Here is a 21,367-nt window from a genome sequence, read left to right on the forward strand (position 1 = left end):
TCTTTAGCCAACTCTCTTGCTATCTCTCTCAGAATGACCTTCTTGATCCAAACCAGTCAGGTTTCAAGACTGGTCATTCAACTGAGACTGCTCTTCTCTGTGTCACGGAGGCTCTCCGCACTGCTAAAGCTAACTCTCTCTCCTCTGCTATTGTCCTTCTAGACCTGTCTGCTGCCTTTGATACTGTGAACCATCAGATCCTCCTCTCCACCCTCTCCGAGCTGGGCATCTCCGGCGCGGCTCACTCTTGGATTGCGTCCTACCTGACCGGTCGCTCCTACCAAGTGGCGTGGCGAGAAGCTGTCTCCGCACCACGTGCTCTCATCACTGGTGTCCCCCAGGGCTCAGTTCTAGGCCCTCTCCTATTCTCGCTATACACCAAGTCACTTGGCTCTGTCATATCCTCACATGGCCTCTCCTATCATTGCTACGCTGACGACACACAACTAATCTTCTCCTTTCCCCCTTCTGATAACCAGGTGGCGAATCGCATCTCTGCATGTCTGGCAGACATATCAGTATGGATGACGGATCACCACCTCAAGCTGAACCTTGGCAAGACGGAGCTGCTCTTCCTCCCGGGGAAGGACTGCCCGTTCCATGATCTCGCCATCACGGTTGACAACTCCATTGTGTCCTCCTCCCAGAGTGCGAAGAGCCTTGGCGTGACCCTGGACAACACCCTGTCGTTCTCCGCTAACATCAAGGCGGTGACCCGATCCTGTAGGTTCATGCTCTACAACATTCGGAGAGTACGACCCTGCCTTACACAGGAAGCGGCACAGGTCCTAATCCAGGCACTTGTCATCTCCCGTCTGGATTACTGCAACTCGCTGTTGGCTGGGCTCCCTGCCTGTGCCATTAAACCCCTACAACTCATCCAGAATGCCGCAGCCCGTCTGGTGTTCAACCTTCCCAAGTTCTCTCACGTCACCCCGCTCCTCCGCACACTCCACTGGCTTCCAGTTGAAGCTCGCATCTTCTACAAGACCATGGTGCTTGCCTACGGAGCTGTGAGGGGAACGGCACCTCCGTACCTTCAGGCTCTGATCAGTCCCTACACCCAAACGAGGGCACTGCGTTCATCCACCTCTGGCCTGCTGGCTCCCATACCTCTGCGGAAGCATAGTTCCCGCTCAGCCCAGTCAAAACTGTTCGCTGCTCTGGCACCCCAATGGTGGAACAAGCTCCCTCACGACGCCAGGACGGCGGAGTCACTCACCACCTTCCGGAGACATTTGAAACCCCATCTCTTTAAGGAACACCTGGGATAGGATAAAGTAATCCTTCTACCCCCCCCTTACTCCAACCCCCAAATGGATCATAACCTGATTGATTTAATATGTTTCAAATAAGAAAGATCATAATTAAAATGGCTGTTAACAATGATTTAACAAGAGAAAACCACAGAATGCAGTTAATAGTGTGGTCACACAGGTATTACCAAGTCTGTTGAGAATAACGTTTAGAGTTTGTTGACATGTGTAAATAAATACATCATAAATTCATCCAAGGGAATACTGTAAATCCCCTTCAGTCATAAACCATGTCTATATCAAGTATTCATTACACAGCCATGATAAAAGTATTAATTACACAGCCATGATAAAAGTTTTCATTACACAGCCATGATAAAGGTTTCATTACACAGCCATGACAAAGGTATTCATTACACAGCCATGATAAAGGTACAGTTGAAGTCGGAAGTTTACATACACTTAGGTTGGAGTCATTCAAACTCGTTTTTCAACACTCCACAAATTAACAAACTATAGTTTTGGCAAGTCGGTTAGGACATCTACTTTGTGCATGACACAAGTAATGTTTTCAACAATTGTTTACAGACAGATTATTTCACTTATAATTCACTGTATCACAATCCCAGTGGGTCAGAAGTTTACATACACTAAGTTGACTGTGCCTTTAAACAGCTTGGAAAATTCCAGAAAATGATGTCATGGCTTTAGAAGCTTCTGATAGGCTAACTGACATAATTTGAGTCAATTGGAGGTGTACCTGTGGATGTATTTCAAGGCCTACCTTCAAACTCAGTGCCTCTTTGCTTGACATCATGGGAAAATCAAAAGAAAGCAGACAAGACCCCAGAAAAAGAATTGTAGACTGGTTAATCCTTGGGAGCAATTTCCAAACGCCTGAAGGTACCACGTTCATCTGTACAAACAATAGTACGCAAGTATAAACACCATGGGAGCACGCAGCCGTCATACGGCTCAGGAAGGAGACGCATTCTGTCTCCTAGAGATGAACGTACTTTGGTGCGAAAAGTGCAAATCAATCCCAGAACAACAGCAAAGGACCTTGTGAAGATGCTGGAGGAAACAGGTACAAAAGTATCTATATCCACAGTAAAACGAGTCCTATACTGACATAACCTGAAAGGCCGCTCAGCAAGGAAGAAACCACTGCTCCAAAACCGCCATAAAAATGCCAGACTACGGTTTGCAACTGCACATGGGGACATAGGTCGTACTTTTTGGAGAAATGTCCTCTAGTCTGATGAAACAAAAATAGAACTCTTTGGCCATAATGACCATCGTTATGTTTGGAGGAAAAAGGGGGAGCTTGCAAGCCCGAAGAACACCATCCCAACCATGAAGCACGGGGGTGGCAGCATCATGCTGTGGGGGTGCTTTGCTGCAGGAGGGACTGGTGCACTTCACAAAATAGATGGCATCATGAGGAAGGAAAATTATGTGGATATATTGAAGCAACATCTCAAGACATCAGTCAGGAAGTTAAAGCTTGGTCGCAAATTGGTCTTCCAAATGGACAATGACCCCAAGCATACTTCCAAAGTTGTGGCAAAATGGCTTAAGGACAACAAAGTCAAGGTATTGGAGTGGCCATCAAAAAGCCCTGACCTCAATCGTATAGAAAATGTGTGGGCAGAACTGAAAAAGCGTGTGCGAGCAAGGAGGCCTACAAACCTAACTCAGTTACACCAGCTCTGTCAGGAGGACTGGGCCAAAATTCACCCAACTTATTGTGGGAAGCTTGTGGAAGGCTACCCGAAACGTTTGACCCAAGTTAAACAATGTAAAGGCAATGCTACCAAATACTAATTGTGTGTATGTAAACTTCTGACCCACTGGGAATGTGATGAAAGAAATAAAAGCTGAAATAATTCTCTCTACTATTATTCTAACATTTAACATTCTTAAAATAAAGTGGTGATCCTAACTGACCTAAGACAGTGAATTTTTACAAGGATTAAATGTCAGGAATTGCAAAAAACTGAGTTTAAATGTATTTGTCTAAGGTGTATGTAAACCTCCGACTTCAACTATATTCATTATACATCCATGATAAGCATTAATTAATGTAGAGCTACTTAGAATATTACTATACTTTATGATGTATTTGACATAGCATATTATAGTGAATGGTTATGGGTGAGCAATGCCCTCAGGTTATATTTAGCTATTTCAATGAAATCACTCAGTATGGCTGGGGTAAGGCTGTAAAATATGAGGGGGTTGGACTGGCAAGTGCATGGCAGGGCAGGAAAACATGAGGGGGTTGAACTGGCAAGTGGATGGCAGGGCAGTAAAACATGTGGGGGTTGAACTGGCAAGTAGTTGGCAGGGCAGTAAAACACGAGGGGGTTGAACTGGCAAGTGGATGGCGGGGCAGTAAAACATGAGGGGGTTGAACTGGCAAGTGCATGGCAGGGCAGGAAAACATGAGGGGGTTGAACTGGCAAGTGGATGGCAGGGCAGTAAAACATGTGGGGGTTGAACTGGCAAGTAGATGGCAGGGCAGTAAAACCCGAGGGGGTTGAACTGGCAAGTGGATGGCATGGCAGTAAAACACGAGGGTGTTGAACTGGTAAGTGGATGGCAGGGCAGTAAAACATGTGGGGGTTGAACTGGCAAGTGCATGGCAGGGCAGGAAAACATGAGGGGGTTGAACTGGCAAGTGGATGGCAGGGCAGTAAAACATGTGGGGGTTGAACTGGCAAGTAGATGGCAAGGCAGTAAAACACGAGGGGGTTGAACTGGCAAGTGGAATGCAGGGCAGTAAAACACGAGGGTGTTGAACTGGCAAGTGGATGGCAGGGCAGTAAAACATGTGGGGGTTGAACTGGCAAGTGCATGGCAGGGCAGGAAAACATGAGGGGGTTGAACTGGCAAGTGGCAAGTGGATGGCAGGGCAGTAAAACATGTGGGGGTTGAACTGGCAAGTGGATGGCAGGGAAGGAAAACATGTGGGGTTGAACTGGCAAGTAAATGGCCAGGGTTTCAGATCCAATGTCACGTTGTTGATGTGGATGCGGTGGTGAAGTCAGGCGCAGGACACAGAGGATAAGTCAACACGACTTTACTGAAACTCATGAAAAAATACAAAGTAAATGGCCTCGAAAACACCGGAGGCGAACTAATACGCGCAATGCGTAAAATACTCTAAACACAAAAGTACCGAACCTTGAAACCAAACGACAGGCGGACAATAACACACAACTACAAAACATAACACAGGGAAACTTATAGGTGACATAATCAGGACAGAATACGAAACAGGTGCACTAAACTAGACATGACCAAACAAACATCGAAAACATCAAACGGTGGCAGCTAGTACTCCGGGGACGACGAACGCCGAAGCCTGCCCGAACAAGGAGGAGGAGCAGCCTCGGCGGTATTCGTGACAGTACCCCCCCCTTGACGCGCGGCTCCAGCCGTGCGCCGACCCCGGCCTCGGGGACGGCCAGGAGGACGCGGAGCAGGGCGCGTGGGATGGTTACGGTGGAACTCCGTCAGGAGGGAGGGATCTAAGATGTCCCTCCTAGGCACCCAGCACCGTTCCTCCGGACCGTACCCCTCCCACTCCACGAGATATTGTAGACCCCCCATCCGACGTCTCGAATCCACGATGGACCGGACTGAGTACGCCGTTCTCTCAATTGTCTTTGGCAGAGTCAGAGGTTTTTAATCCATTAGTAACTTTATTCTTAGTACGTCAGAGGTCACTGATAAGAAAGTTTTAAAATCGCAAATTCTCCGTCTTTCAAAAATACTTTTGAAATGAGTGAGGAGTATGGGGATTTCACACTTCAGGTCAAATGCAAACCTCGGATTCATTTTAGTCATTAGACATGCATTGCGTTAGATGTCAGATGTACAGAAAGTTATTCTTTCTTCAGATATTTCATACTTTGAACATCAGAACATGATTCAAATGTGTCCTCAAGTATGTCCTCAACAGTAGTACATCAATATTAGACTGCTGATTTTCATTCTTCCCCTAATTTAGTCATGACACAATATACGTGTGCTCGATGACACTGACCAAACAATTAACTAGTAATGAAAAAGGAAATCAACACTACAGAACTTGAGGACGTGATTTGAATACCCTTGATATCTTAATATTCCCATGAAATCTAATCATTTCCTTTATGCCTGATTATAATTCCCCTCAGATATAAATGATATTTTTCTGATGATATCCACTTTACTGTATCCTGTATCAAACATTGTCCCTTATCCCTTTACAAATGTCCTTCTCTCTCTTTCTGGAGCCTCCCAGTCAGCCTCTGACATGAGGCCCCAGTTCAATCGATTGCAGCGTCACTTTGTTTCTCTGTGGCCGTTTGTAACGGTGTTAAGATTGTGCCATAACCTCATTCCACATCTTGAAATGTCTCCACTAGTGCTATAGAATTGGTGGCGTAATGGGCAAAGACATTGTCAAGCAGGCGGTCACGTGTTTGCGACGCAGAGGGTCCCTGGTTTGAGCCTTTGTAAGGACAGTGTGCCCAGACAGGGAAGGAAGCGAAACTGCAAAGCAAGCACAAGTCACGTGTCTCTACTGTACATAGGCAGTGATTGACATGATGCTCTCCTATGTCTCTCTTTTTTTTATTAGTTCACTGTTGATACAGTCCCAAAATGTTTTGCATGTCAGCAGTCAAGTTATCAAGATATTGGACTTTCAAGAAGCAAAGTGTAACCGGCCACCGGCATTTCGCATCATCATGATGATGTGGCGGCCGGTGACACTTTGCTTCTTGAAAGTCCAATATCTTGCCTATGCATTTTGGTACTGTACAGTGGGTAATGAAGAAAAATATAGTTTGTGAGTGGATTTTCCCTTTAAGTAATGCTAGTTCTACAACAACAATGTTGTCCAAATTCCTTGTTGTAATTTATTGTGTATGACACGTGGATGTGTGTCAGACACAGGAGGCTGCTGAGGGGAGGACAGCTCGTAATAATGGCTTGAACGGAGTGAATGGAATGTCATCAAACACATGGAAACCATGTGTTGGATGTATTTGATACCATTCCACTAATTCCGGTCCAGCCATTACCACGAGTCAGTCCTCCCCAATTAAGGTGCCACCAACCTCCTGTGGAGTTAGACAATCATATCTTCTTCCCTCTGTCTCTTCCTCCTCCAGTGCTGGGGGTTGTTCCAGAGCCGTGCCAGTGCAGAGACCTTGAGCTGGACTGTGATGGCGCCCAGTTTCATCATGTCCCAGCAGTGTCCATTAACGTCACCATGATGTGAGTTGACACACACACACCTTTGAGTAGTTCATAAATAATATACACATATTGACACTCACTCACATACACACACACACACATACACACACACCTGATAGCCTCCCTCGTTGAGAGCCCTGGCTCCGTAGGCGATTCTGTTCCCTCCCTCCAGGGTCTTGGCAACGAAGTGGGGGGTGCTTCTAGCGCTGGAACTCTCTGAAAGGGCTGAGACATTTGCATCTGACTGGAAGTGTGTAGACTTTTTTCTGTTTCTCCTATGAATTAGAAGAGAAAAAGGATTTAAACAAAGTGTCTCTCGCAGTTAGCTAATGAGTGTCTCGATGGAAGTTGGTTTGTGGAGGTTGGTTTAAGTCCTAGGGCTGTTCTCTGCTGTACTGGAACAGTCTTTTTCAGAATTGAAGGAGGAAAACGAGACTTGAATCTCTTTACTGAAGCCTACTAAAGCCTACTGAAGCCTACTGCAGGCTACTGAAATCTCTTTACTGAAGCCTACTGGAATCTCTTTACTGAAGCCTACTAAAGCCTACTGGAATCTCTTTACTGAAGCCTACTAAAGCCTACTGAAGCCTACTGGAATCTCTTTACTGAAGCCTACTCTGCCTACTGGAATCTATTTACTGAAGCCTACTAAAGCCTACTGGAATCTCTTTACTGAAGCCTACTAAAACCTACTGGAATCTCTTTACTGAAGCCTACTAAAGCCTACTGGAATCTCTTTACTGAAACCTACTGAAGCCTACTGGAATCTATTTATTGAAGCCTACTAAACCCTACTGGAATCTCTTTACTGAAGCCTACTAAAACCTACTGGAATCTCTTTACTGAAGCTTACTAAAGCCTACTGGAATCTCTTTACTGAAGCCTACTGAAGCCTACTGGAATCACTTTACTGAAGCCTACTAAAGCCTACTGGAATATCTTTACTGAAGCCTACTAAAACCTACTGGAATCTCTTTACTGAAGCCTACTAAAGTCTACTGGAATCTCTTTACTGAAGCCTACTGAAGCCTACTGGAATCTATTTATTGAAGCCTACTAAAGCCTACTGGAATATCTTTACTGAAGCCTACTAAAACCTACTGGAATCTCTTTACTGAAGCCTACTAAAGCCTACTGGAATATCTTTACTGAAGTCTACTGAAGCCTACTGGAATCTCTTTACTGAAGCCTACTAAAGTCTACTGGAATCTCTTTACTGAAGCCTACTAAAACCTACTGGAATCTCTTTACTGAAGCCTACTAAAGACTACTGGAATCTCTTTACTGAAGCCTACTGAAGCCTACTGGAATCTCTTTACTGAAGCCTACTAAAGCCTACTGGAATCTCTTTACTGAAGCCTACTAAAATCTACTGAAGCCTACCAAAGCCTACTGGAATCTCTTTACTGAAGCCTACTGAAGCCTACTAAAGCCTACTGGAATCTCTTTACTGAAGCCTAATAAAGCCTACTGAAGCCGACTGAAGGGCACTGGAATCTCTTTACTGAAGCCTACTGGAATATCCTTACTGAAGCCTAATAAAGGCTACTGGAATCTCTTTACTGAAGCCTACTGAAGCCTAGTAAAGCCTACTGGAATATCCTTACTGAAGCCTAATAAAGGCTACTGGAATCTCTTTACTGAAGCCTACTAAAGCCTTCTGAAGTCTACCGAAGCCTACTGGAATCTCTTTACTGAAGCCTAGTAAAGCCTACTGGAATCTCTTTACTAAAGCCTACTGAAGCCTACTGGAATCTCTTTATTGAAGCCTACTAAAGTCTACTGGAATCTCTTTACTGAAGCCTACTAAAGCCTACTGGAATCTCTTTACTGAAGCCTACTGAAGCCTACTGGAATCTCTTTACTGAAGCCTACTGACGCCTACTGGAATCTCTTTACTGAAGCCTACTAAAGCCTACTGAAGCCTACTGGAATCTCTTTACTGAAGCCTACTAAAGCCTACTGGAATCTCTTTATTGAAGCCTACTAAAGCCTACTGGAATCTCTTTACTGAAGCCTACTAAGGCCTACTGGAATCTCTTTACTGAAGCCTACTAAAGCCTACTGTAATCTATTTACTGAAGCCTACTAAAGCCTACTGAAATCTATTTACTGAAGACTACTAAAGCCTGCTGGAATCTCTTTACTGAAGCCTACTAAAGCCTACTGGAATCTCTTTACTGAAGCCTACTAAAGCCTATTGGAATCTCTTTACTGAAGCCTACTGAAGCCTACTGGAATCTCTTTACTGAAGCCTACTAAAACCTACTGGAATCTCTTTACTGAAGCCTACTGAAGCCTACTGGAATCTCTTTACTGAAGCCTACTAAAACCTACTTGAATGTGAGACAGACTGAAGGTAAGGATATGATTATAGCAAAATGCATTTATAACAGGATGATGTATAATATACATTATCATTTAAATTCATACATTATGCAAAAGAATGACAACAATGGCTATAAATTATCACATAGAGCTCGCCCTTTCTCGGTCTCACAATATTGTATGTCTCCCTGTCATATTGGCCCCATATTGTTTAGATAATGGCACATTTGGGCCCCATGTTTCTCATCTTTCCCATTGGGGACATCCAGTTCCACTTTACTATTCATCCACAAATCAATGTATTGTTTGTTTGCTTGATGGGTAAACCTCGAAGGCCCAATTTGCAGGCGGAGTAATTCAATTGTGTCAATTGTTTATCATCGCCGCCTCTTCCTTCTCCAATTGGCTCGGCTTTCATCAAGGTGCTGGAGACTACTGCAGCATCCTCCACATTGTTCATTTTCAATTCAAATGCTTTCTTCGCTAATTCAAAGCTTATCTCCGTAACTTCGGGTAAACATAGCCATAGTGCTTATGGAGGTGGAATGAGCTTAGATAACGATTCAACTACAAATGTCAAAATTATGCATTATCTCTGTTACTCCATAAAGAAAGATGCTCCTCTTCTGTTTGGAATAATGATGTGTTCTTTCACCAGTTCCATTTGAAACATAATTGGGAGATTGTTTGTATTCGGGACAATGTGTGGTCACATAGAAATGTGATTCGTTCTAACCTCAAACAGACACTGGACCGAGAACATAGTAATTAAAATGAATCAAAGGTTTTGGCCTTTTTTAATTGAAACAGTATTGTTTGGTGGCACAATGTTGTGTTTATGACGTTTATTTTTTGTTACCTGGTCAACCTTATGAACTATTCACATCCCACAGGTCCCTGCAAAGGAACCGACTCCGGATATTGAACGGCGACATATTCTATAAGTACCAGAGTCTTCAGAAACTGTAAGTTGTGAATTGATTTTAAAAAATGTATTCAGGCAAGAGAAGTCACTTGGTTGAGTTGTAGTCTGCTAGTAAAGCATTCGTCGTTCAGAAAAAAAGATTGTTAGCACTTCAAAATCAGGCACTGATAGACCAACCTGTCAAGTCCACTGTGACAGACATGGACATCATTCGACGCATTGTTCGTCCCCTTTTGATGCTTCTGGTGGCCAAAACAAGCTTACAATGGATGTTTTATCAAGACTCATCTTTGGATGATGGTTGTGAGGAAAGTGGGCTTTTTCACGATTGTTCAGCACATCATTCAGTCTATCTTGTTGTGCCTGAAACATATTGGCAGCATGGAAGTAGTAGCGCGATGAGGAGACTAAATATGTGCCTCATTGACTGCCAAGAACTATCTATCGAATAAGTCAGCTATGTAGTATTGTTTGGGTAATCTTTCATTCAAGCATTGCTTGCAATTTTCGTCTTCTTCTAAAGAACTGTTATCAAACCAAATATCATAAAAGTATGTACCAATTGGTATTTTTATTTTGTTGTTCTACAGGGAGCCGTTTATATTTAGGTCTTTATGTATAAAATAACAAGACAGTTGATGCTATGGTTCAACTGTAAGTTCTATTGAAAAACCCTTAATTTGATGAAATCTGCTGTCAGCTGCTTATAAAACCATGCCAAAATCCTCATCTCGCTTGCCAAAAAGATTCCTCAACACTGTAAACATTGCCTGTCTGTTCTATTTAGCAGTATTGCAAGCTAAATTGGAACCGCTTTATAAGACACCTGATATAAAATACCATTTTGCGTGGGTTGATCACTCAGTGATCTAAATTTCCTCTGACATGCAGTTCATGTTATAAATGTGAGGCTTCTGTCCTTATTGTAACTTGTTGTAACTTGTTGTAACATGTTATAACTTGTTATAACTTGTTGTAACTTGTTAGCCATTGTGGAAGTTGTTCTCCTCAACACACAAATTGTATGAATGTTTGTAACATACTTCTTCTGACATACTACTTTTCAGATATCTACAACATAACAGAATCCGAGCTGTGAGCCCTAATGCATTCAGAGGACTGTACAATCTAACAAGACTGTAAGTTCATTATATTCATCCATCCGCGCACTTGACAGTGTTATATTGAACTTTGATCAAACATCTAAGTCCTTCATAATGAATGTTGTTGATTTAAGTTTTCCTTATCAAAGTTGCTTATGTTTGAAATGAAGGGTAAGTAATTCATATCAATTGTTTCATTGAACCGCGCGTATTTTAAATCAGTATTTTCTGCCTCAGATATTTAAGCTACAACAAGATATCCATCCTGATGCCTGGGGTGTTCCAAGATCTACACAAACTGGAGTGGTTGTAGGTTTTCCTTACTGGCACATTCTGTATATCCTGTGTGCCTATATAGACATACTGCTAACATAAATGGAACAAAGACATCATATTTTTAGACAGCCTTCAGAACTCTTTCACAAAGCTTGTATCGCTGCAGTTTCCTTTGAACCAATGTTGAGCCAAATACTTCAGTTAATAAAAGAGCTGAAAATAAACTCTACCCTCTGGTTGTAGGATCCTTGAAAACAACAGTATCCATCAGATATCCCACACCACCTTTTCAGGCTTGCGCTCCTTGGTACTCCTGTGAGTTTCATTTCTACCTTTACTTTCTTGAGTTGGGCTTGTTTTGCTTTTACCGTCTAAGAAGTTATTTCATATGCACTTTATTGAAGTGCCCCAGTATTTTTAAGGGACGATTTGATATGCTTACGTATATTGGCGGAGTGTTGTTTTCTTTGATCGGCACAAAAATCAGACCGCTCTTGTTTTGTTGTTTTTGTTCGCAGGGTTTTGTTGAACAACGCTCTGACAAAGCTAGATGACATCTGCCTGGAAATGCCAAGACTAAACTGGCTGTACGTTTGGAAGTCAGCAAATCAAAGAGCTTTGTTATCGGCATGATATGACTTTTAAATATGTTTTTGTGCACTTGTGTGTCTCCAGGGACATGGAGGGGAATCAAATCGAAAGTGTTGGAAATGTAACATTCTGGTCGTGCAACATGATGACTGTGCTGTAAGTGTGACTTAATACGTTTCAATCTTCAGAATAGATTATGTTTTCCCCATCTGTGTCCTTGGCTTTCTCAGCAGGCTATAACCCATTAGAATCCCAAATATCAACAGCAATTTGTTTCCACAAGGGGTTCTAAATATTAGACCCAAAAACAACACTCTTGTTTAATTGCTTTTAGAACCAACATAGAAGATGAGGGGAATAAAGTGAGAAAATTGCTTTCTCTGTTTTATAATTCTTGTTTTGACTGTCTTTCTTCAACTCTTTCTAGTGTCCTACAGAGTAACAGAATCAGTCACATACATGAACAGGCTTTTTCATTTCTACAAAAACTTGGGGAATTGTAAGTTATGTTTTGTTTGCCTCAGACATGAAATTGCATGACATCTTCCTTTATCACCCAGACACACAGTGGTGCTGCACATCTTCATCTATTCCACTGACTTTTGAAGAATTTAGATAATACCATATTATCAGTATAGACTGCACTATAAATATACAGTGCAGTACTAGGATGAAATTCATTGCAACCCAAAATGAGCCCGAATAGGAAAACAACATCTTCCCAGGCCAAGAAGATGTTCATTATGATTTATATTTTATAAGTTTTGGTTAATCCTAGCATTTATCCTAACATGCTTTTCCACTGGTTTCCGGATTTGCAGAACAGTGGGGAGTCTTGGAGTGTCTCCAATATACGCCTAAACATAACCATGTTAGTCATGGTGAACACAAAGATGTGGTGCATCTAGCTTAACACGATGCTTATCAAGTAGGCTAATGGATTCCAGGAATGTATCATTAAAGTGAATAGGAACACAGCATGCATGTGTTCCTATTCAGTTCAGGAGTAGAAATGATTAGGTGGTCATGTAAGCCATGTAAACCTTATGTAAGTTTCATATGTTTGTTTCCAATAAATAGCTTTGTCTTCACAGAGATCTGTCCAGCAACAGACTCCTGGCAATCCCTCCCAATCTCTTTGTTCATCTGGGAGATTTACTGCAGCTGTGAGTCAGATCCACACTCGAATCTATGCACAAATGTTCTTTGAATATTTTATATGCTTTTCTTGCACTAACGTTGAAAGACATACACATAGGAATTATAATACAGCTATGGTGCTATAGTTCTTGTTGAATATTATGTCAAATAATGTATGCTTTTACAGGAACATCTCGTATAACCCTATCGTGGATCTGCAAGTTGACCACTTTGATAACTTGCATAAATTGAAATCATTGTAAGTAGCCTGTATGTTTTTCACTGCTCACTTTGTGAATGAATGTTACACTTGAGAGGGGAAAGCATTAGTAGTAATACCATGTTTAGAAAAAAAATCTAGTTTTGGTAAATATGCAAGGGGCCATTTTAAATGAAATCTACATAATCCTTTTTTTTTTTTTTTTATAACAATTTTGCAATCACAAGCATATAATAAAGGGAATGTGTGTAGAGGTAGTACATTCTCTCTCTACATCCCATTATGTGGCCCTTTCAGACTAACTAGAAATCCATGATCTATTTAACTTATTCCAATTCCATATACTGTATAATCATAGATTGCATCAATGCACTTTTCCAATTTGCATCCTATCATACAAGAGAATTATGTGGCACATAACATGTAATTATTGTATTATGTGTTCAATGTATTATCCTATTGGAACAGAGTGCACTTACTGGCCCACACATTGAGAATTCCCTCATTCACACATATCAAGAAAGAAAACAAATAGCATTTTAGGTCATACATCAAAGCTTTTCATCAAAAGCACTTTGTGAAAGACCAACAATTTTGTGGAAAGAACATTGCAAAGAGGGCCTCTGAAATTCAAATATTTTGTTTTGTTTGTTTTTCTATGTAAGCTCCTGAGGGGAACAACTTTTGTTTGTGTTTTTTAGGAGCATAGAGGGAATCGAGATTGGAAACATACAAAGAAGGATGTTTGAACCACTCAAACACTTGACCCACATGTGAGTACTTTGTTCATTTTGTTTCATCATAAAAATTCGGGAAATGTATTTGAAGATGAATCCCAAATTAAACTTTGAACAAAATCCTTTGCACTTTTTTATTGACTGATTTGAGATTAATGTTGTCGTAAGTTATTTAAAAAGCATTTGTACCTCTTTTTTTCTGGAAGAAAATACAAAATACTTACTTTCCCATACACACTTTCTATTGCAAACAATTCTTAGTCAATCTGGCCCCTTATCTAAAGGTTGAATGTCAACTCCCAACTGTGTGATCCCAAGCTGTGCATTAAATCACATACAGTGCCTCCAGAAAGTATTCACACCCCTTGACTTTCCACATTTTGTTGTTACAGCCTTAATTTTAAATTTATTAAATGTGTCACTGCCTACACACAATACCCCATAATATCAAAGTGGAATTATATTTTTCATTTTTTTTATGAAAAGCTGAAATGTCTTGAGTCAATAAGTATTCAACCCCTTAGTTATGTCAAGCATAAATAAGTTCAGGAGTAGAAATGTGCTTAACAAGTCACAATAAGTTTCATGGACTTTACTCTGTGAGCAATAATAGTGTTTAACATGGTTTTTGAATGACTACCTAATCTCTGTACCCCACACATACAATTATCTGTAAAGTCCCTCAGTCGAGCAGTGAATTTCAAAAACAGATTCAACCACAAAAACCAGGGAGGTTTTCCAATGCCTCGTAAAGAAGGGCACCTATTGGTAGGGCACCCTCCGGCACTCTGATTCACCGGTCTACTTATCCACCGGTCTGAGCGCACCACCTCGGCAACACCGGAATGGAAACCCAACGCACCCTAATCACCTCCAGCGCACCTGCACCTCATCATCTCATCACCACCCCTATATAGCCCTGGACTGTTCAGTGTTGTGTTGTGTGTGATTGTTAGTGTCATGTCGTGTACTCACTCTTTGTTGTTCTCTTGCTCAGTGTTAAGTAAACCTTTACATTGTTGATTCCTGCGTCTGCGTTCTACCTCTTCGTATCCTCAGTACTCATCACAGAATCACACACCTCACGAAGATGGATGCAGTAGGTAATCCTCCAAACGCTGCATAAACTGACCATCGCGCCGGTTCCACCTCAGGGAGTGACGAGTGCACCTAGTCCACCTCCTCCCGTGCTATCACCAACGTCTGAGGGACCCCCTCGCCCTGCCAGAGCGCTATGACGGGAAAACAGCGAAATGTAGAGGCTTCCTGCTACAGGTTTCACTGTATCTGACGCGTCAGCGTGGGTCATCTCCATCGGACCAAGCCAGGATAGCGCTGGTGATTTCGCTACTGGGCCACGGCAGTCTGGGAAGTCTTGACGACATGTTGAGAGACCGACGGCGTTCCCAACACCACCCGGAACCTCGACGCTCACCCCATCTGAGCTATGGAAGCCGCCCTGCCTCCGAGTCCACACCCATGGATGTGGGCAGCACCCCCTACACAACCACGGACCACAGATCTCCTGGCGGCTCCCTATCTAGGCGGTATGACTCCCGTTGCCGCTCCGTGAGTGTTCCGTCATCCCCTGTCACCAAACCATTGTTTTTAGTTCCCCTAACGGTGAATGGTTCTTCCTTCTCTTCGCTTTCCACGGCAATGATAGATTCCGGATCAGCTGGGAACCTTATTGATAGGGAGCTGGTCTCTGAATGGGGGTTGCCCACCGTGCCACTGCCTTTTCCGTTACACGTCACCTCGCTGGACAATAAACCACTTGGATCAGGCACCATTACGCACGTCACTCTCCCCACACCATCACCATTCTCACACTACCGGAGCACCACAAGGAGCTGTCCTTCCACATCGTCATGTCACCCCTTCACGGGATCATCTTGGGATTGCCCTGGCTCAGACTACACAACCCAACCATCAATTGGATCACCAAGAGGATCGCAGCCTGGTCCCCCTCATGCCAGAGGACCTGCCTGCTGGTGGTTTGTTGTTCCACATCAGTGGAGAGTCCGGGGTCTGCCCTCCAGTCCAACATTCCACGTGAGTACGCAGATCTCTCTGATGTCTTCTCTGCCTCCAAGGCTAAGTGTCTCCCTACTCACATGGCCTGGGACTGCGCCATTGACCTGCTGGAGGGACAACACCCCCTGAAGAGTCACATTTACTCCCTTTCCATAGCGGAGACTGAGGTCATGGAGAAGTATGTGGCAGAGACCCTGAAACAGGGTATGTGCTCCATATTTTCACTGGCTGGAGGGCCAGCATCCATTCCGGATTCTCACTGACCACCGGAATTTGGAGCACATACGGGCAGCGAAACGGATGAACTCTCGTCAAGCCAGATGGGCCCAATTTCTTACTCGCTTTCAGTTTATTCTGTCCTACCACCCAGGATCCCAGAATGTGAAAGCCGACACACTCTCCAGGATGCACCATACCGGATCTGGGGGGTCCTATCCTGCCTCCGTCTCTCATTGTGGCACCTGTCATTTGGGATGTGGACGAAGACATCCGCCTTGCGGCTCAGGAGGACCCAGCGCCTACCAGGATCCGTGACCGCCTGCTGATCTGGCGCACACCACCCTTACGGCAGGGCACTCCAGTATGACGCGCATCCTACATTCTCTCTCACAAAAATACTGGTGGCCCACCTTGGCTACTGATGTCTCCCGCTATATCAACTCCTGTTCCATGTGTGCCCAAACAAAGACACCTCGGAACGCCCCGGCAGGCAAACTAGTTCCTCTCCCAGTGCCTCAGCGACCTTGGTCACACCTGTCCATAGACTTTGTCACCGACCTCCCACGTTCTGATGGCTTTACCACAGTCCTGGTAGTCGTAGATCGGTTCTCCAAATCATGCCGTTTTTTGCCACTAACCCAACGCACCCTAATAACCAACAGCGCACCTGCACCTCATCATCTCATCACCACCCCTATATAGCCCTGGACTGTTCAGTGTTGTGTTGTGTGTGATTGTTAGTGTCATGTCATGTACTCGCTCGTTGTTGTTCTCTTGCTCAGTGTTAAGTAAACCTTTGCATTGTTGATTCCTGCGTCTGCGTCCTACCTCTTCGTATCCTCAGTGCTTTTTTTTTCTGTCTTCCCTTGTGATTTTACCCACACACCGCTACTGATGGCAAAGCAATTAACTTTTGTCCTGAATACAAAGTGTTAGCCTATGTTTGGGGCAAATACAATACAACACATTACTGAGTACCACTCTCCATATTTTCAAGTATAGTGGTGGTTGCATCATATTATGGCAGTGGAGGCTCCTCAGAGGAGGAAGGGGAGGACCATCCTCCTCAGTGAATTTCATAAAATAAAAATAGTTAAACATTTCAAATGTTATTCTTTTTAGATAAAACTATACTAAATATAATAACAAGTCACCAAATAACTGTTTAAAACACACTATTTTGCAAAGGTCTACAGTAGCCTCAACAGCACTCTGTAGGGTAGCACCATGGTGTAGCCAGAGGACAGCTAGCTTCCGTCCTCCTCTGGGTACATTGACTTCAATACAAAACCTAGGAGGCTCATGGTTCTCACCCCCTTCCATAGACTTACACAGTAATTATGACAACTTCCGGAGGACGTCCTCCAGCCTATCAGAGCTCTTGCAGCATGAACTGATATGTTGTCCACCCAATCAAAGGATCAGAGAATGAATCTAGTACTGAAAGCATAAGCTACAGCTAGTTAGCACTGCAGTGTATAAAAAGTGGTGAGTCGTTGACTCAAAGAGAGAGAAAGACAATAGTTGAACCGTTTTTAACAAATTAATTTTTCCTAAATGAAGGAGAAGCAAGAGAGAAATAGAGAGAGAGAGAGATTTTGACATTTTTTTTCTCTTTCATTTTCACTTACTTAGCTAGCAAATGAGGCTAGCTAGTTTAGCCTACTGAAACACCCTGCTCAAACAGAGGGATGCTATGTTAGCTAGCTGGCTATGACTTTCCAACACAACACTGGAACTCTTCCAAGTCAAGGTAACGTTAAGCTTTTGGTATTACTAATTTATTGCCACCGGGGCCCGCCGGTGTAACTGCTTACTGACTGTACATTAACGTTACTGCATGATTGTAGCGGGTTTACTAACGCGTAAGTTCTATTAACTATGATGACTATGACGTTACTTTAGCTAATATGGTGACAACGATGTAGGCTGTTTGTAGAGGTTTAGCTTGGAAAGTTTTTTGGGCATGGTCACATACAGCTGATTTGTTGTGCATTGAAGTCCACAAGCGAATGGAAGAGAAGGAATACAACGTGGCTGTTATGAGAGTGAACTCTGTTTACGCGTGATCAGGGGAGTATTCATTCCGCCGATTCTAATGAAAATGGAACAAAACGGGGATAAACATACCTGAATTTGTCCAATAGAAACTCTTGTCTGCAACTGTTGGACTAATAATTACATTATTGTTTGTGTTGTTGGCTAGCTCCTCTGAACAACACTCTCCTGACGAGAGAGCACATTTTCTATGCCAGGCGAAATCACGCCTCATTAGCTATGGATGTATCCAAATAAATGTCACTAGAAAACAGCTAAAGCAAATGCAGCTACTGTTGTTATTCTGGCTGCACTGTTTGATGTGACTGCAAGTTAGCCATAGTTGGCTAGCTAGCAAGCAAGGGATAAGAACGTTGCCAGCCAGTATGGCAATGGAACATTTAGAATGCACATCAAATTTGTCTCTCGACCTGTGTGCACATACGTTGTAAACTTTCATTCATAGGCTAGGTTGTAGCAACTTAATGATGGGTATAGGTAAAATTGGAGTATCATGTAGTAGCCTAAACATATCGCTGTTACATTGAACTGGATGAATGGAATATGAATGAGAGTCATCCAATATGCTGTAATAGAAATAAGGCCATGCTCCTGAAAAAAGAATTGTCCTCCCTCATCTTAAATGACACTGACCACCACTGTATTATGGGTATGCTTGTAATCGTTAAGGACTGGGGAGTTTTTTCAGGATAAAAAAATTAATGGAATGGAGCTAAGCATAGGCAAAATCCTGAAGGAAAACTTGGTTCAGTCTGCTTTCCACCAGACACTGTGAGATGAATTCACCTTTCAGCAGGACAATAGCCTAAAACACAAGGCCTAATCTACACTGGAATTGCTTACCAAGAAGACAGTGAATGTTCCTGAGTGGCCGAGTTACAGTTTTGACTTAAATCTGCTTGAAAATCGATGGCAAGACGTGAAAATGGTTGTCTAGCAATGATCAACAACCAATTTGACAGAACTTGAAGAATTTTGAACAAAATAATGGGCAAATGTTGCACAATCCAGGTGTGGAAAGCTCTTAGAGACTTAACCAGAAAGACTCACAGCTGTAATCGCTGCCAAAGATGTTTCTAACATGTATTGACTCAGGTGGTCTAATACTTATCTAATCAAGATATATTAGTGTTTTATTTTTTATTTTTTTTATTTTTTTACAAACGTTAGAATTTTTCTTCCACTTTGACATTACAGAGCATTTTGTGTAGATTGTTGACAGAAAATGTAAATTAAATCAATTTTAATCCCACTTTGTAACACATCAAAATGTGGAAAAAGGCAAGGGGTGTGAATACTTTCTGAAGGCACTGTATATACTTGTGAGTAAAGTAATCCAAAACACAAAACACATATCCATGCTGAGATTCACTGAAAACCAAATACTTGTCCTCCCGCTTTGTATCACATACTGTTTTGGCCAGCTTCTGTGCAACCTTTGGATGTGCACTATCCCCTATCCTGATAGGGGCCCTGAAACCATCCCTAACTAGGCATGTGTAGATCACAAAGGACATACTATAGATGTAGGATCTTAATTTGATCACCTGCAATGCAGGACATTTAAAACGTGTAGTGTATCTGAGGTTTAAAAAGGCTTCTGAAGTTTATAATTTCCACTTTAAAATTTCAGACTTGATTTTCCATTATGAAAAATCTATAAATCCCTACAAAAATTAATTCATTAATTGTAATCCACATAATAATTCACATTTCCTGTTGCTGCAGGATAATTTTTCTGCTGTAGGAAACTGGCTCAAATTAAGATTCTGCATGTGTAGTTGTAAGTAATGTGGCAGAAATGCCACCTAGCCTATTTGAGCTCAACGTAGAGATAACTCCCATGTTGCTTATATCTGTCCATTTATTAAAGATCATGAACTGCCTAGAGGCTAGAGGTTAGGGACTAGAGGCTAGGGGCTAGGGGCTAGAGGTTAGTGACTAGAGGCTAGGGGCTAGAGGCTAGGGACTAGAGGTTAGGGGCTAGAGGTTAGGGGCTAGAGGCTAGGGGCTAGAGGCTAGGGGCTAGAGGTTAGGGGCTAGAGGCTAGGGACTAGAGGCTAGGGGCTAGAGGCTAGGGACTAGAGGCTAGGGGCTAGAGGTTAGGGGCTAGAGGCTAGGGGCTAGAGACTAGGGGCTAGAGACTAGGGGCTAGAGGTTAGGGACTAGAGGCTAGGGGCTAGAGGTTAGGGACTAGAGGCTAGGGGCTAGAGGTTAGGGGCTAGAGGTTAGGGGCTAGAGGCTAGGGGCTAGAGGTTAGGGGCTAGAGGCTAGGGACTAGAGGCTAGGGGCTAGAGGTTAGGGGCTAGAGGCTAGGGACTAGAGGCTAGGGGCTAGAGGTTAGGGGCTAGAGGCTAGGGGCTAGAGACTAGGGGCTAGATGTTAGGGACTAGAGGCTAGGGGCTAGAGGCTAGGGGCTAGAGGCTAGGGGCTAGAGGCTAGGGGCTAGGGGCTAGAGGCTAGGGGCTAGAGGTTAGCGACTAGAGGCTAGGGGCTAGAGGCTAGGGGCTAGAGGCTAGGGGCTAGAGGCTAGGGGCTAGAGACTAGGGGCTAGAGGCTAGGGGCTAGAGGCTAGGGGCTAGAGACTAGGGGCTAGAGGCTAGGGGCTAGGGATTGTTTTTGGACAGTCTCCCTCTTTCATCCTATTAATTGATTTCTCTCCTCTTATGTTTAGTTACTTTAAGAAGTTCCAGTACTGCGGGTACGCCCCTCATGTGCGCAGCTGCAAGCCCAACACGGACGGTATCTCCTCCTTCGAGGACCTCCTGGCCAACATCGTCCTGAGGGTCTTCGTCTGGGTGGTGTCAGCCACCACGTGCTTCGGCAACATCTTCGTCATCTGCATGCGCTCCTACATCCGATCGGAAAACAAGCTCCATGCCATGTGTATAATCTCCTTGTGTTGTAAGAAACAGCTTTCAGATCAATCAACTCAGGCCCCCATTCAATTGATTTCAGATAAAGGAAAACCGCACTGCAGCTTCATTCAGAATGTTTACTCTGTATCGTAAGAGAAGGTTTGAGCTTCATTCAGAATGTTTACTTTGTATCGTAAGGGAAGGTTTGAGCTTCATTCAGAATGTTTACTTTGTATCGTAAGGGAAGGTTTGAGCTTCATTCAAAATGTTTACTTTGTATCGTAAGGGAAGGTTTGAGCTTCATTCAAAATGTTTACTTTGTATCGTAAGAGAAGGTTTGAGCTTCATTCAGAATGTTTACTC

At 43.2% G+C, this 21,367-nt stretch overlaps 1 protein-coding gene across 1 annotated transcript in view; it reads left to right on the forward strand.

Moving 5' to 3' along the window:
- rxfp1 (relaxin family peptide receptor 1) overlaps positions 1-21,367 on the forward strand; it is an 87,968-nt gene that overhangs the window by 61,500 nt on the left and 5,101 nt on the right. Inside the window, exons 4-15 of the mRNA XM_041850429.1 lie at positions 6,425-6,530; positions 9,734-9,805; positions 10,833-10,904; positions 11,106-11,177; positions 11,388-11,459; positions 11,663-11,731; positions 11,820-11,891; positions 12,163-12,234; positions 12,830-12,901; positions 13,063-13,134; positions 13,797-13,868; positions 20,821-21,050. Of these exons, the coding sequence (XP_041706363.1) occupies positions 6,425-6,530; positions 9,734-9,805; positions 10,833-10,904; positions 11,106-11,177; positions 11,388-11,459; positions 11,663-11,731; positions 11,820-11,891; positions 12,163-12,234; positions 12,830-12,901; positions 13,063-13,134; positions 13,797-13,868; positions 20,821-21,050 (1,053 nt within the window). The remainder of the gene's footprint in view (positions 1-6,424; positions 6,531-9,733; positions 9,806-10,832; positions 10,905-11,105; positions 11,178-11,387; positions 11,460-11,662; positions 11,732-11,819; positions 11,892-12,162; positions 12,235-12,829; positions 12,902-13,062; positions 13,135-13,796; positions 13,869-20,820; positions 21,051-21,367) is intronic.

The sequence above is a fragment of the Coregonus clupeaformis genome, chromosome 3, assembly GCF_020615455.1.
Source record: "Coregonus clupeaformis isolate EN_2021a chromosome 3, ASM2061545v1, whole genome shotgun sequence".
NCBI classification, from domain to species: Eukaryota; Metazoa; Chordata; class Actinopteri; order Salmoniformes; family Salmonidae; genus Coregonus; species Coregonus clupeaformis.